Raw genomic sequence first — 17,277 nt, forward strand, 5'->3', positions numbered from 1 at the left:
TGTTGCAGAGAGCGTTTGAAAAAAAGAAAGGATGAAAATAGTGGATCACCAAAGACTCTATGATTTCTGTCCATCCATAAAGTCCATAGGATACAATAGCGCACCCATACAAAAAATAAATCAAAACCCTGTCTCTGTGGATGAAAATCAAACAACCAAAAAAATCTGCTAAAAGTAACAGTAGGAAATCGTTGTCGAAGCCTCTGTCTGATGAGAGCAATGAGATCAGAAGTATTTGGACAGAACCAAAAAATGTGAAGCACTGATTCAATAGAGTGCTGGCATCTGTGACTAACAGCTGAAGCAATATGTCTGTGTGCGAGTAACTGTCCTGATGGAAAAATGCCAAGGAGAACTCGCCATAGGAAAAGCTGTTGTCGAAGAGGGACTTTGTAATGCCAAAGGAGACGCAGCCTTTTTCTACACCACTTCATTGAACGATCCATATGCCAAACAGTATTTGCTCTGTGGGAAATCCAAGGTGGAGGTAATAAGACTTTATACAGTGATGACACTGTGATATGTGAGAGCTTCAAAGGACGGGCGTATAAGGAAGGAGAGCGTAAAATCCAATCCTCAAGCCGATTCTGAAGTTCCAAATGAGGTACCGGCAAGTACGGTTGGAGCATTGCTGAAATTTTATGCCATAAAGGACGATAATGAGCTCCCAAGCCATATTTGCGAGCAGCCATAGAAAATGTTAAAATTGTGCCATCATCCTGAAGTACATCCGCCACAGATGAAATGCCTTTGAAGGAGAGAAAATAAGAACGTCGGGGTTCTTGTATGGCCAAAGGAGGGTGGAATACTTTAGACCAAAAAATATTCTCTACCCTCAAAGAGTTGCCCGAGAGAGAGTCCCTGCCACGCCATTCCAAGTGGGATAGAATGTGTTTCCAATCAAGAAGCAGACGAGAGACAAAAGGGCAGCCTCTGATCTTGCCTTGGATAGAGCCAAATAAAAAATCCCACTGAGTAGGCTGCCAATTCCCAAAGGCAGATATATGAAGATGTAATAAGAGAGAGCGGATCACGAAAGCCCAAGGCGGATCTCCTTGCATAAACTGTATCATCATTTTCCCTCTGTGAGCAAGTAAATGCATTTGAATATTGAGAATGTTCAGACCCCCGTGCATCTTTGGAGAACAGAGACGATGCATAGAGAGTAATCTGAGACTTTTCTTGCCATGTTTTGAACGCCAGGAAATTTCCATGATAGCTGACATAAATGAAACCAGATCTGCCTTAGTGAACATAGTGAGAGGCATATAAAATTGTATGTATGCTATCAAAATGGATTGTGTAATTCGCAAATGAACATGTAATGGCCAAGTTGCAAGCTTCCAATATTCAAGTTTTGCCCTTAACTTTACTAGCACCCAATCAGTTTGTTCTGAACGGGTGAGTCCCCAGCCCAGAGGCTGACCAAGATGTCGAATGAATTGAGAAGCGGGGACAATTTCCCCAGGCCACAGAAGGTTGTGCCATTCCTGTGCATGTAACGGCAGCAATTTTGATTTCTGAAAATTTACCCGAAGGCCAGCAGCCAATCCATATGTAGAAAGAGCATGCATAATCATGGACAGATCAGCCCGAGTATTTTTTGGAGTAAAGAATGAATCATCAGCATATGCCTGAGCAATCACGCTATGACTGCCAAGAATCTCCAAACCGTGCAGCTAGTCAGTGTCCAAGAGGTGATCCAGATATTGAAGCAGTGGATGAGTGGCTATGGCAAAAAGTAAAGCACTCAGGGGACATCCTTGCCTGACAGAACAAGCAAGAGTCCAGGATGGAGAAATATCTCCTGAAAGTACGTAGGCAGCTTTACTATCTTGATATAGCCAAGTGATGAGTTGCTGCATTTTTGTGCCAAAACCCAATGCCTTCATAGTCGATGAAATAAAATCCCACTGAACAGTGTCAAAGGCTTTCGCAATATCAACTTGCAATAACAAAACATCCTGCTGTGTGTATTTGGCATATTCAATTCCAATGTAGGCATTAGCAATGTTATCTGTGATATGCCTACGCGGGACAAAGCCATATTGAGCAGGATGCAACCCATCATGTAAAAACCCCTTTAGCCGATCAACAATCATTTTGGTAGTGACTTTGTAAATTACGGGCATAAGAGTGATAGGTCTCCAATCTGTCAAAGACTCACAAATTTGTTTTTTGGGAAGGAGTTTAACAAGACCTCTCTTCCATGTGGCCGGCATTTTCTGATTTTGCCACGCAGCATTCACCATATATAGCAATGAATGCTTCAAAATAGGCCAATATTCTAGAAAAAACTCGACTGTTAAACCATCCCATCCTGGGGATTTCCATCTGCCACATGATTTGATTGCATTTGACAGTTCCCTCTCGGTAAAGAGTTCCTCGAATTCCAAAGCTTGAGTAGGGGAAATGATAGGAGAAACATGTTGCAACAGTAAATTTCGTGCAAACAAAATCTGTTGCGAGGGAGGAGCTGCAGAGCCAAATTGCTGAGAGAAATGATGCACACAAACAGAAGCAAGCTGTGACCGTGAAGTAGTCCATGATCCATCAGACATAAGCACTCTGCCAATTTCTGTTTTTGATTCTCCTCTGATGTAAACTTTTGAAAAATTCTTTGGAAGAGCAACCTTTATCTGTAAAGGCTCTTTGTCTTGCTCTAGTCTCCCATTTTGCCAGTTTCCTTTGATCATTTAGTTTAAGACAATGTCTGGCCTGACATAGTGTTGTTTGCTCATGCATGGACAACGAACGATGATGACTGAGTTCAGTGAGGTCTTGACAAGTGGATTTGGCCTGAGCAATGGTTTCTCTCAGAGTCTTCATGTAAGACTTGCCATAAGCTCTAATCACAACTTGCATTTTGGAAATAAAAGAATCCCAGGCACCATCAACATGAATATGGCTGCTAGAGGATAGACAATGAGATGCTTCAGTAACCATTGCCTTGAAATCACCATGTTGCAAATAACTATTGTTTATGATTAGATGTCTCCTTTGTGGCAATCTATCATCTGGCATATTATGAAAAGATAACCGCAACGATAGTGGTGCATGGTCTGAATGCACAAAGGCATAGTCAATCCACATTTTGCATGTAAAATCCCCATTTTGTTCGGGAGCGACACTATACCATCGATCCAGACGTGCCTTTTAAGCGGAAAAAGCATTATGTTGAAAAGTGTAGCCCGGTGACAAAGGCTGCAATTCCTTCAGAAGGTCAACCAGATCCAGATGCAAAAGTAGTTGAGACCATGCATGCCTTTCAGGAGATAACATATGGTCATGTCTGGAGGTGTTGTCTCCCCGTTGTGGAGCATTATTGAAATCCCCACATATGTAGGCATGATATCTCCACGGATATTGTTGCATGGCATCCCAAATTGCAGTTCTTTCTCTAGAGGACTGAGGTGCATAAACTGAAGCAAATTCAAACACCTCTCCTCTAATAATGCATTGGAGAACAAGCCATCTGCCTTTGTTGTCATTTAAAGCAATGACTGGTTGAAGCTCATGTTTGATCAGAAGGACAACCCCTGAGAAAGAGTGCTCCCCAGCATAGAAAATATCATATCCACAGTAGTGTCCTGTCTTGCCTGCATAAATATGTTGGTTGTGTTCTTGTATTGCCACTATGTCAGGCTGAAATCTGTTGATGTACAGCCACACAGCTTTCCATTTCCTACTGTCACACATGCCCTAGACATTGAGTGTAAAACATTTGATGTGAGCAGTCACATGTACATGTATTTATAGTAATGTAACAACTATGTACAGCAGCAAAATTTATGAGGTCAGCCTTGCATTTCTATCTCAGGGTCGAGGCCTCGCCCCTGAGAAGGAGTAGCCACCTGAGAAGTAGACAGCAAAGCAGCAACCTCTTCTTCAGGGAAGAGTGTTCTGATGGCTGTTATTGCAGCCCATGTAATCCCAATTCCTATATTTATCTCTGGGGTATTTCCGCTAGGAGATGCACCATTCCAAGTGCGAGGGGGGTGGAATTCTTGGAGCAGAAATAACTTTTCTTGGACTTTGCCAGCCATCAGTTGGAGGTTGCTGTCCTTTGGTCACACACACTTTTTTTTTGGTAAAATCCATTGTATTTATATGCTCATAAATTTACAATATGGGAAGTCTCCCACACACTAGCAAAGAACTCCGAAAGAGAGCCCGATAGAAGAACTCAAAAACAAGTAGAGAACACTTCAAGGCAAGTAGCATCCAAATCCCTTGCAGCAAGACTGTCATGTAAAGACTGCTTAAGGGACATTCTGAAGAAAATATATGCCTGAGGAAACTGTTGACCCATCCTGGAATGCAGTCTCTGTGTCCAGATGGTCCATAATACCCAAAAGCGAGTCCAATGAAAGAAAAGGAGTAATGGAGACATCTGAGATGAGCAGCATCCAAACATCCAGAAAAGTTTCCCAAATCTGATAGAAGGGAACCGAAGCCGCAGTAAATGAGAAACATGAGTGATCAATGTGCGAGAGTGCGGACAAAACCATAATAAGTGAGGAACTGTCTCGCGAGGATGAGAGCAACGGGGGCAGAAAGGAGAAGCAATGCGGCGAGCTGCCAATTTCACCCCAATGGAAAAGGCTCCCACTATACATCTCCAAAAGAAAAGCCTCTGTTTCAATGGCAATTTGGTTTTCCAGATTTTCATGAGACGGGATTGCCACCAAGATAAAGGCCTATCCAAATTCCAAAGAGTGTTGGCATGCTTGTCAATCCATGGCTGTGGAAGAAGAAATCTGTAAACCTTCGAGGAAGTCAGATTGTGTATCGAAAGTGTATGTGTAGCAGGAGGTATGGAAGTCAAATTCCAATCCATTAATCTGTCTTGTGCAAACAGTGGAGGAACCGGAACAAATGGCTGCATCATAATTGAAAGTGTTCTCCAAATGGATCTATGATGCAGACCCAAGGAGAATGTCCTGCAAGCTTGTGGAAATGAAAGTGTATAGCCTTGTTGATCCACAACATCACCAACAAATCTTATGCCCAATTTCATGAGATTATATGCTTTGATAGGTGCCTGTAAAGCGAGAGGCGATGCAAACACCTTGCTCCAATGGATGCTTTCCAATCGAAAAGAATTGCCATGATGAGAGGAAGCACCTGTCCATTTTGCATATGAAAGAATTCTCTTCCAATCATGAAGAAAAGCAGTAGAAACAGGGCAACCAGGAATTTTCCCCTGAAAATTAGATAAAACTGCTTCCCAGTGATCTGTAATCCAATGCCCATATGCATGGGAAGCCATGTTTCCACACATAGCTGCTAACATAATAGCCCATGGTTGATTTTGCTGAAAAAAATCAGCAATCATAGTGCTCTTTCTTGCCAACATATGAACCTGGAGATTGAGAATATTCAGCCCCCCATGAGTCTTGGGTGAACAAATAGACAGCATAGGTAGTAGTCGCAAAGCTTTTTTAAGAGATTTACTTTTCCAAAATATCTCCATAGCTTGGGACATATAAGAGGCCAAATGCTTGAAAGACCAAGGAAGAAGAGGCAAATAAAATTGCACATATGCCATAATGATGGACTGTACTATCCGGAGTCGAACATGTAGAGGCCAAGTGGACAAATGCCAGTATTCCAGCTTCTTATTGATCTTTTGAAGCACCCATTTGAGCTGTTGTTGCGGAGTAATATTCCAGCCAATGGGATATCCGAGATGTCTGACAATAGTAAAGGAAGAGATAATGTGGCCTGGCCAAAACAGTGCATGCCAATCAGCTTCTTTCAAAGCTAGAAGTTTTGATTTCTGAAAATTGATATGCAGTCCAGCAGCTATGCCAAAATCATTCAGTGTATGCATCAAACAAGAAAGATCACTTTGAGAATTCCTTGGCATGAAGAATGAATCATCAGCATAGGCCTGTGCAAGAAAAGACTGTGCCCCTGGAATTTGCAAACCATGAAGCTGTCCTGTATCTGCCAGATAGTCCATATGCAAGAGTAACGGATGGGTAGCAATGGCATACAGTAAGGAACTAAGAGGGCAACCCTGTCTCACTGAGCGAGTCATAGTCCAGGTTCTTGACAACCCACCACCAAGCAAGCACTGTGCGGTGGCATGAGAATAAAGCCAGTAAATGATGTGGACAAGTCGAGAGCCAAATCCCAATTTTTGCATAGTTTGAGAGATGAAATCCCAATGGACAGTATCAAAAGCTTTCGCAATGTCTACTTGCAGAATGAGAACATCTTGTTTAGAATATTTGGCATACTCAATCGCAAGCAAGGCGTTGGAGATATTGTCAGTGATCTGCCTCCTGGGGACAAACCCATACTGCCTAGGATGAAGTCCTGCTTGCAAGAGGAAGCGAACCCTGAGGACAATCATTTTAGCAATGAGTTTGTAAATGACAGGCATGAGGGAAATAGGCCGCCAATCAGCCATCGTCTCACACAACCTTTTTTTGGGAATCAATTTTACCAGGCCATGTTTCCAGGATGGAGGTAGAGATTGTTCTGCCCAAGCATGATTGATCATTAGAAGGAGAGTAATCTTGAGATCACCCCAAAATGCACGGAAGAATTCAACAGTCAGTCCATCCCAACCAGGGGAGCTGCTTTTGCGTAGATGACTCAAAGCATCTTCCAGTTCACTAAGCATAAAAGGCTGCTCCAATGCATGGGCCTGTTCCCGAGATACTATGGGCTGAACATGCATAAGAAATTGAGACCTGGCTGCATTTACTTGCATCAAATGATCAGGTCGAGAAGAAAGGAGCTGCTGAAAGTGACTAGAACATTGCAATTCCAAGTCGGATTTGGAAGTGGTCCAGGTGCCATCAGCTTTCTTGATCCTGCAAATATCCTCCTTTCGCCTATCCGCATGGAGACTTTTAAAAAAGGCTTTGGAGGAGCAGCCCTTATCCAAAAGGGGTTTCATACGAGCTCGGATTTGCCACTTCTTTAATTTGCGAAGATCATTTTGATGGATGATATGAGCCGCATAAGCACAAGAATCCTGTTCAGAAGAAGTAAGCTGCCTATGAGAACTGATTGCATCCATTTGCTGCTTGTGGGATTGAGCCCATTTTATCTTGAGCCGAAGGTTTTCCATGTAACTCCGTCCATAGTCTTGAATAACAGCCTGTAAACGATGAGCAAGGCTGATCCAAGCAAAATCCATATCCTCCTGAGCATGTGAGAGGAGGGGACGGACAGCCACTCTCACCATGTTCTGAAATTGTTGATGAAGCAAGTAGGCACTATTAACATGGAGCAAGCGATGACCAAAAAAAGGCATATCATCTGTCAGATGTGCTATTGATAATGTCAAGCATACTGGGAAATGATCAGATAGCAGGAGGGAGTGATCAATCCGCAATGTACATGTGAAATCAGCATACTGCTGAGCATGCAGCAAATACCATCTGTCAAGTCGAGCCCAGTAATGATTAAAAGCATTGTGATGATATGTATAACCCATATCTGTGTCCCTTGTTGAGAGCCATAGATCTTCAGCATGCAGAGATGAGAGCATATCTTCCCAATGTCGGAACTCAGTGGGAATCATGTGAGAGCGATGAGTAGTATTATCTTGGGAGGCAGGCGAATTGTTAAAGTCTCCACACAAAAAAGCATTGGAAAGCCATGGGTATTGTTTGAGGGAATCCCACATTTGAGCTCTAGTCGCAGAAGTTTGCGAGGCATAAACAGATGCTATTTCATAGAGAGTATCCTGCCAGGTGCACCTGATCACCATCCATCGACCCTGAGGATCATTGTGGGCCACCGTGGGCTGTATATCATGTTTTACAAGCATGCAAACCCCCGAAAAGTGCATTGTACCAGCATAAAAAATATCATAACCAGCATAGTGGCCTTGCTGACCAGCCAAGAAATGTTGATTGTGTTCTTGTAAGGAGATCACATCGGGATGCATTCTATGTACATAATGCCAGAAGAGTCTCCACTTATTGGCATTGCAAAGACCCTGAATATTGTATGTAATGCAAGTAATTGAAGTAGACATAAAAGATATGTACAGTCAAACCAAAAGGCAGAATAGAGTGTAAACTGTCAGGCCTCAGCCATGACATCAACATCCACCTGGGCTCCTGGATCATTAGCTCTATGGTCCTCATCATTATCACATACAGGGATGCCTCTTTTTAGCACATCAACCCACAGTTGAGAAGCAAGGCTGTCAGCAGGGGAAGAGGTCTGACCAGGGGTAGAAATTGAAGCATCCCAATGGCGAGATTGTAGTGGACGTGGTTTGAGAGCAAAAACCTTTTTGGGTTGCTGCCAGGCACCCTGGGGAGAGACATGAGATTCTGAAATTTTGCCCTTACCCTTATCCTTTTGCTTAGCTGAAACCTGAAGTACATTTTCTTTGGAAGGGACAGATTTGAGAGCCACATCACCCAGTTTAGTAGGCATTGCCTTAGACCCCGAGGCATAAGTCGGAGGGGGAGTATTTTCTGGAGCAATAGCTGTGGGAGGAAGCTGATGCAGAACTGCAGGACACTGTGAGGCTAAGTGGCCAAACTTATGGCATGTGAAACAAGCACCTGCAAAAACTCCCCATTTCAAGTCAAAATATTTTTCACCAAGGGGAACATCCTCCACTTCTACCGCAATGGAAGGAGGGGTGGGGTGATCTGTATCCCAAAGAATACAAAAGCGATTGCGATTACCCGAAGGGCGGGGTGGGCAAACAACTTGCCCCAAAGAGGCTGCCAAACTTGGTAACTCAGCCCTCATATAGTCTGGAAAATCCACCACCTCAACCCATACGGGGCAATGATGTCGAATGAGGCTGTGGTAATCTTTGTTTGGCGACCATGGCATGACATGCACCATTTGTCTGCCATAGAAAAGGGGCGACATCTCCAAAATCTGCTGGCGATATGAGGCATCTGAAAAGTGCACCTCATAAAAACCCCTAGAAGCAAAATATACCCCTTCAACAAAGCAGCCTCCCAACAATGCCTGAACCCATTGAGCCACATCATTTGCTGAAGGTAGCTTTCCTGGGAAGAAGATAATAACTGCTTGCTGAGAGAATTTTCGAAGAGGAGCAACCAATGATGGAAGCTTCAACTTGTATTTGATGGCCGGGGGAGGTTTGGCCCACTCCTTCCGGCTGTACTGAAATTCATCTTTAAGCATATCAAAGACATAGTGAGCGTCGACCGAATCTGTAGTAGAAAAATCAACCTGTTGTCTTTTGGAGTCCCGGGTCGACTCCTTACGAGAGTAGCTTTTGAATTGATCTTCCATGAAGAGAAGCAGGGCAGGATTGAAAGAAGGGCAGAGCAAAGAAGGGCTGTACGGACGAAGAATAAGCTAGAGATGCGAACTGAACGAAAAGAGGAAGAAGCAGGGACTGTACGGAAAGTACGGTTGTACGGAGGGGGCTGTATGGAAGAAGCTGAGCGGTATAGGGATATTGAGAAGGCACGCAAAAGCTGTTCGAAGAAGTAAAAATGGGCGGGGAAACCAGGCTGTACGGAAAAGGACGAAAATGTACGGACGTCTGGAAGAGGTGTCAGAAAAGGTACGGCAAGACGATGAAAACAGAGGCAGAGTTACGAAAGGCTACGCAGGGAAAAGGCGGAGCAGACCGTACGGCTGTACGGTGAGCGTACGTCTGCCGTACGGATGTACGGACAGACGGGGAGTCTGTACGGGATGCAGGTGAGGCTCGTCTCCACCTCTCTCACCACGCTCTCTCACGCTCCACACACACACACACACACAGACACACACACAGACACATTTTTTAGTGAAAACTTTTGATCGATTATATTACAAGAGTAGTGACCTCAAAACGAGGCAGCCAAAGTTACATTAGCTGAAAATCTCAGTGTATGCTAGATATACATCATGATCTATGCAGAGCGTCTGCAAGCAATCAAAGAAGGATTGCTGCATAGGAGAAAGTGAGAAAATAGGAGCATCTAGGCTCTTGCACTGCAAGAGGTGATCTGCAAATGAAAAAGGAGAATACCTGGGTTGCCTCAATCAAACTTCCAATCCATCAAAGAAAGATCAGTAAATAGTGGGGGATTGCCTGACATGGTAGTGGGAATATGCCAAATAGGCCTGTGATGCATCCACAAACAAAATTGCCACCTGGCCTGTGGAAGAGGAAGTGTAAGACCCCGATCATCCACCAAATCATCTACCGTGGAGATCCCCAATCTATGCGAAAACCAAGAGTTTCTGGGGTGAAGATGAGGTAACGGGCGATCAAAGACACAACTCGAATGAATACTTTGTAAAGGATTTTCGGGATCTGGAGGATGGCTTGACCAATGCGGATGGGCCTGAAGAAGTTACCAATCAAGGAGCTGACGAGTAGAATATGGACAGCCAGGAATACAGCCATGTAGATGCCCGAAAGCAATATCCAAAAGAGTAGGGATCCAATGGCCAAAGACATTAGTATGGAGTTAGGCAATCAGGCACGAGAGCATAAGTGTCGATGGCTGATGCTGCTCCAGAAAAGTAAGCACAAGAGTAGCCTTGCGAGCTATCACATGAGTGTAAATGTTCAAATTATTTAAATCCCCATGCATTTTGAGTGAACAAACATAGTTGTAATCAAGAAGCCGAAGCGCCTTAAACTATCAAGCTGAAGGTGAAGGATGCATGTGTATTAGCTCTACCTGATCCTAGCAAGCCATTTGTTGTTGAGACTGATGCTAGCTAATATGCGGTAGTTATTCCTAGATGGCTAACCTTTAGCTTTTGATTGTTAAAAAGATGTATGAAAGCGAGGTTCCATGGCATACTCAGAAAAAGGAATGGTACACACGTTAGACATTTCTTATATGGATCTAGCTTTGTTCTATTGATAGACCATGAATCTATCAAATACATCTATGATAGACCTGATTTGAGGGCAGGAAAAGCACTATGGACTCAAATTTGATATGGGAATAATGTATCAAAAGGGTAGCCTGAATCGAGTGGCGGATGCTTTGATGGTGAATTGAGCTCAGATCTATAACTCTGAAAATACTCCACCAAATCGCACAAGAACAATAGGTAGGGGTTTTTAGGCGTCCGAAACGCAATGGGACAGACGGTTTTGGAAACCGTGGTCCCAATCACTGGGTCCAACACGGATTGAAAAACGTTTTTGGAAACTGATATGTTTGTAAACTCCACCAGAGTGCAAATGATGAGCAACATAGAAGTTTTAGGACCTACTGAGTCCATCGGAACTAACAGATCTGCAAATGGTTGCTCCAAACTTGAGTTCCAACACCCGGGCAGAAAAACGTTGAAACTGACACAGTGAGTCAGAAATCCAACGAAATGATCCCAAATTCAAGAATGAAGGTGTTTCCAAGCTCCTAAAGTGAAATGGACACCAAAAGTAGGCAATGGTTGCCTCTACAAGTCCATACGGAGTCTTTGTTATAGAATCGAGTGGCCGATGCTTTGATGGTGAAGTGAGCTCTTTGAGTTTAGTTGGGATTAGGGTTGACCTTTACGAGGGATATGTAGGACCGACTCACACTGTAGTCAATATTGGCATCAGGTCGGGGAGGAGAGCTCCACTATTATCAATTAAGATGGAGTGATAATTCCATCTATTCAGGTGGCAGGTGGTCAGTTCTACATTTGGAATGGATTATTGTTACGAAATGGGAAGGTTTGGTGTTCCAGGTGATGCAGAGATAGGAAAAAGATTGTGCTTGAGTGTCAGGACACTCCTACAACTGGTCACTCAAGTCCCATGATGACAGTGAGCCTTGCTTAATTAGGAATTCAGTAAAGCTAGGATTTGAAGAGGGTGGGCATCTTATCTACCCAGAATGATAAAGTCCAGATTGGTGGATGTAATGTGCCTGATTTAGGGCCCATGGATTAAGATTGGCAAGCTTATGTGGGGTTTCAAACCATCGCTAGGGAACAATCAGCTATATTTAGTTGGGCACATTATTTATCGTGGGATGGTCTTTGATGCGCATGGCTATCATTCAGGGATTGAGTTGAGCGCTCCTCAACTAGAGGGTTAGGCTTGGATCTTGAGCCAAGACTCTTCTACCAACATGGTATATGTAGGATGTGCTGCTGTGGGCTCCCTATTGATGGGCTTTGGTGGCATTCGACGCCAACATCTTTGGCACAAACCCTTTGACGGAGTCTGAGCTTTTTCCCACACATGGTGGTTTGGAGGCGCATTTTCCTACACGCTGTGATTGGGGTTAGATTGGGACGGAAAGGTAGATACTATGCAAGATTTTTTAATGATGCTGTGGTTGGAGCTCTATGTGTGAAAGAGATGGATATGCTCTTGATGGTATAGTACACTTAGTAATTACTAATTATGTAATCATAACAGCTGCATATCGTTTGTTTTTTAAAAAGTTCAAATATTATAAATTTGTAGATATTTAACTTGAGTTCCTTTTGTAATGTTGGGCTCTGCAGACTGATGAAAGGATTGAGAAAAGTGTTGCTCGGATGATGATAATTATTGACCTTGCCAGGAACATCCGTGAGCGTCATAATAGGCCACTGAAATCTCCTCTCAGGTTTTTCCCCTTCACTACTACCTCCCCCCTTTCCCCCTTCCTTTCCTGGAGTACCAAATTACTCCTATGGTGAGGGTGCAATCTGATAACCTTAATGTTATCCTGCCTGATTCAGAGAAATGGTTGTGGTCCATCCTGATAACGATTTCCTTGATGATATTACTGGCAAGCTTGGAGAGGTATGCTGTCACAATCCTTGGTTGGTTGCTTGTTCTTGGCGTGTAATATGGTCGGTTATTGTTTTCAATGGATAATGTAAATTAATGCAAGTCTTCTCTTTATGCTGGTCCAATGACTTGCCCACCTTGGATCTAGTCCATCTCTTTCTAGAACCCTTCAACTGCCGGCAACTTCAATTCATCTTAACTTCTGGCAGCTTCAATTCATAATCGATAGTTAAGGTTTCTTTACAGTGGAGTAAATTACTTTGTTGTAAGTGGTTTGCTTGAATTGCCTGAGGTGATGCTACGAGCTGTAGTGGGTAGGTGCAGTCTTTTGGATGAGGTCTTAATCAGGATCAAGGGTTTTTGTAGTGCTTTTTAGGCACTTGCAGGCACAAACAGGCGTAGCCTTTCAGCAAATTTTTTAAAAAAAAGTCAATAGGTGAGTGACTACATACTCATTTCAATCTTGGCAACAGGGCAACTGGTAGTTAGAGCAATTACAAGCAATATAGTATCAGTTGACTGTGGAGAAACCTCATAGTTAAAAGCATCATGATATTGGTCCTCGCAATCAGCAAATACCCTAGAATGCAAGAAGCATAACAGATTAGTCCGTAAATGCCACAGCCCAGCAGCAGCCCCCCCCCCCCAATCAACAAAAGACGCAAGAACTGATACGGATGCTAGCTGGTGGTGCTAATATTGTCTGCGTCCAATCGCTACTGTTGGAAAGAAATATGAATCAGTGTTCAAGAGCTTTGAGAAAATTGGTGAGAATGCAGCCATGAAATCCACATGAGAAGCTTTCTGAGTGAAAGGGACTCAACCCGAATGAGCAAGCTACAACTTCAAGGCTTTTATACAGAGAACTCAGGTCTTGACTCTAGGGAGAGGAACATCATTCTCAACCTTACGCCCGCGTATTAAAGTCACCTCAATTCCTGAGCCGTACAATGTAGATGTCTCAAAGTGACATCAGCTGTAAGCTAAACCTAATCCCCACAACCTGAATGTCCTTACAGCTCCCTTCAGTGACTTGTGACAGAAATACAAATCAGCTTTTCACAAGCTGCACAACATGTGGCACAATTACAGTTTACTCCAAATAGGAGACAAACATAAAGACAAGGGTGTTATTATTTATCTCGCTTTACAATACCGAGTGAGAACGCCCAAAAGAAGTGTAGTATTCTTTTTAACATGTTGATAAGAGGTTAAAGCGAGACATTTGAAGAGTAAATTAAATGTAACTCTGCACTGCTGCAGTTGGTGAGATACCCTGTAAGTGTCGCATTTGTAACTTTTCTTATGGTGCGTACAAGGTGGTCTTTGTTTTGCCTCGTATTCACAGTTGGCTGTCTACTATACTTTCCATCCTTTCGGCACGCCTGAAATAGCATGAAATTGAAATCACCATAGCAGTGGACATGCATTAAATATATTGTGACTCCCTTTTTCCAATGGATGGGCTTTTAGCTCCAATTTTTGTGTTGGACAATTATGCTCTCTAGTTGTGCATTGTTAGGTTTTCGAGTATTTTTCTCAGGGATCTAGGCTGTCACTGCACGTGTACGCAGCAGAAAACAAACACAAACTCTTTTCAAAGGACACCCAACAGGTCGCTGTAATTGAATCAATATAAAACACTGATATGCAGAAAATATGACAGCAACTCGACCCTAAAAAAGAACTCATTATATATGTCCATGGAAATGGTAAAGTGTGGCTCCAGGTAGACCACAAAGTTTAGCCGGTGCCGAACAAAATGTAGCCAAGGATGCTGTACCGAAACTCAGGGAGATGGAGGTTGCTATTGCTGAATGTATGAGCGTGTGCCTTGGTGATGAAGTAGGCTTTAGTGGATGCAAGGACTGAGGCAGGAGGCTCCTTTATATAGGGCATTCAGCCCTAGACCTGGCCAACCAGGTTCAGCCAACTTGGCTAGCATAGTTGCATAGAAACACTTTCATATGTTTAAGAAACTCGTACGAAACATGTCAATGTTTTATACGTTTGAAACCTGTTTCAAATGAAGTTGCTTTTCCCTAGGTTTGCTCTTAAGAAAAGCATGCAAAAATAAGACTGATGAGGAGTCGTCTTCTAGGAGTGCCAGTAGCAGTGAGGAATAGGCTGTTGAGGGCATGGATGCGGATGAAAAGCAGGTGACGATAAGACTTGACTTTGATATGTCAGTTGTAGACATAGGAATGTTTGGATTTCATTTTATAGTTTGACCTTTTTAGAATTATGATTTGTCTTTAGGAGCTCCTGGGAGGATCATTGATAAATCTGGTTTCATTTTTGTTTTTCATATGTAATCTCCTTTTAGTAGTTATTCATCTACATTTTATGCTTTTGACTTCGGCTGCCACTGGCCAGTTGTAGCTTGTAAGCATTGTTGTTATGCAAAATTATGCTGATATATGATCAGTATGTTTTTTGTATCATCATTCATGTATGGAGTCACTTACTTACAATCTTTATTTGCATTATTTTGTGTATGACCCTATGCATACCCTAGGTGTAACTGTGCATATTTTCACAGTCTGAACGAAACCTGTATCATACATTTTACGATACCCAAACCCGTTTCATATCTGCCGTTTCTGAAACGCCTTGCAACTATGCAGGCTACACAACTGACCAGTATAGAGCAGATCTGGTCCAGGTACATTGCACCTAACGAAGCCAACCTGGTAAAACCTATTTGACCCGATCAGGTGACTTGTACTAGCCGTTCAGGTGGCCGACTAGACTGGTCAATAACTGAGGTCTGCCGAGCCCAGTTGATGCCTGTAGACACGTATGTCAGAGCCCGTTGATCGGCCCTTCTCCCCGCATAAAATTGCTGTTGTATGCAGGTATTCTGCGTTTAATACTGCAGTTCCCATCCGCCTTGCTGCCCTCTGTTGGACAGCCATCAGGCTGCTGTGTGCTGTGTGGGCAGTTTTAGGGTGTTCTTTGTCCCCCCCCCGCCCCCCCGCCCCCCCTGGCCCCATTGCTGTGACACTTTGGTGGAGGGGGTTTTCTGCTCCCCTTTGTGGTCGTCGGTTCGAGGAAGTTTTTTTCTCCCCCTGACGCTTTCCCTGTTGTGGTAGCCTTTTCTACCCCTCCCATTAAAAACCAGCGAGGCTAACCGTGGGAAGACTGAAGCAGTCTTGTGTTCTGTATAAGTTTCCCCTTTTGGAAACCTTTTTTTGGGCTGCTCTTCTTGTAGCACATGTATCTAGCTGGGATGATGATGTCAGATCATTCCCAGATAGTGCTTCACTTTGAACAGCCCTGTCGTGGACTCCCCTATAGGGGATGCGGATCCATGATGCCTTGTTATAGCACAGATCTTTGCAGCAGACGGACCACAGCCAAGACTTCATACCATTTCAAATCAGGTTTTCAACTACACTTGAGACTCCGTGTGTGAAATAGGTCAGCCCAACTAAAGAAGGCCATCTGGCGAGACCATTTGTAGATGGTCAGGTAATGCATCATGCCCATGTTCAAGACAGGATGTCCATACGAAGCATTCCAGGCTTGCTTTTGTGTGGGGATGTGGGACATGCCTGGCTCGTGCAACAAAATAGAATCATGTGCTAAGTGGAAGATTGATACTTGTTGATCTGCAGTCCTCGTGCTAAAGTATATTGGGCCCTCTGTTTTAATGCATCCAGTAAGCACACTTCTTAGCATTAAAGTTGCATCCATGTATGGTAAAACTCAGCCAAGGATCACTTGGAGATCAAGTTCAAGCAGAAAAATAGAATCATGTGGTGAGTCAATGATTGATACTTCTAGATCTGCAGTCCTCGTTGATCTGCAGTCAATGATTGATACTTGTTGATCTGCAGTCCTCATGCTAAAGTTCCCTGATGCAGGAACTTGAAGTATAGTGGGCCCTCTATTTTAATGCATCCAGTAAGCACACTTCTTAGCATTAAGATTGCATCCATGTATGGTAAAACTCAGCCAAGGATCACTTGTATCAAGGCAAATTGACGTGTCAAAACAACACTGCAAACTCTTCTGCCACCTCGAGTTACGAACAATTCAGTGCAAGCAGCCTGAAATACAAAAGCATGCATAACTTTGCCATTGGAGCTTCAAATGCAACCAAACATTGTAGGATTATACCTATGAGAGATACCTATGAGACGCGTCCATAGACTAAAGCCTGTATCCAAACTCCTTCCATAGTCAGAGGTACAACTTACAACAGTTTAAGTCCCTTCATCTCTGCAAACTTGTGTTTAGTGCTGCCTAGAGTTCAGTAAGTTTGCAACTGTGATTTCTCACACATCTCGCATCCAATAGCTACTAAACTTCGTGAGCAAGGTCACCCTATTAAGTACCAAACCTCCAAATATGGGGTTTCACAAAACTCTTCTCTGCTCAAAAGTTATAGGTGCCTGTGAGATTCATGGCTGTAGCGATTGGAACGCTTGTAACTTTCAATATCGACCACCATTTGTGCTCAAACTTCCTCTGAAGCTTATGGTCGGACTTTCTAAATGGAATTTAAAAACATGTCGTGGTTTGGGAGAACCGACTCTCTCTCTCTCTCTCTCTCTCTCTCATGGCAGGAGGCA

General features: G+C 43.4%; 1 protein-coding gene across 1 annotated transcript in view; it reads left to right on the forward strand.

The window, feature by feature from the left end:
• The window catches only part of LOC147906286 (tRNA synthetase class I (I, L, M and V) family protein), a 267,819-nt gene that overhangs the window by 137,217 nt on the left and 113,325 nt on the right, over window positions 1-17,277 (forward strand). Inside the window, exons 17-18 of the mRNA XM_087377738.1 lie at window positions 12,427-12,530; window positions 12,646-12,709. Of these exons, the coding sequence (XP_087233864.1) occupies window positions 12,427-12,530; window positions 12,646-12,709 (168 nt within the window). The remainder of the gene's footprint in view (window positions 1-12,426; window positions 12,531-12,645; window positions 12,710-17,277) is intronic.

The sequence above is a fragment of the Dipteris shenzhenensis genome, chromosome 1 (assembly GCF_047967505.1).
Source record: "Dipteris shenzhenensis isolate YYH24624 ecotype China chromosome 1, Dip_SZ_1.0, whole genome shotgun sequence".
In the NCBI taxonomy this organism is placed as follows: domain Eukaryota; kingdom Viridiplantae; phylum Streptophyta; class Polypodiopsida; order Gleicheniales; family Dipteridaceae; genus Dipteris; species Dipteris shenzhenensis.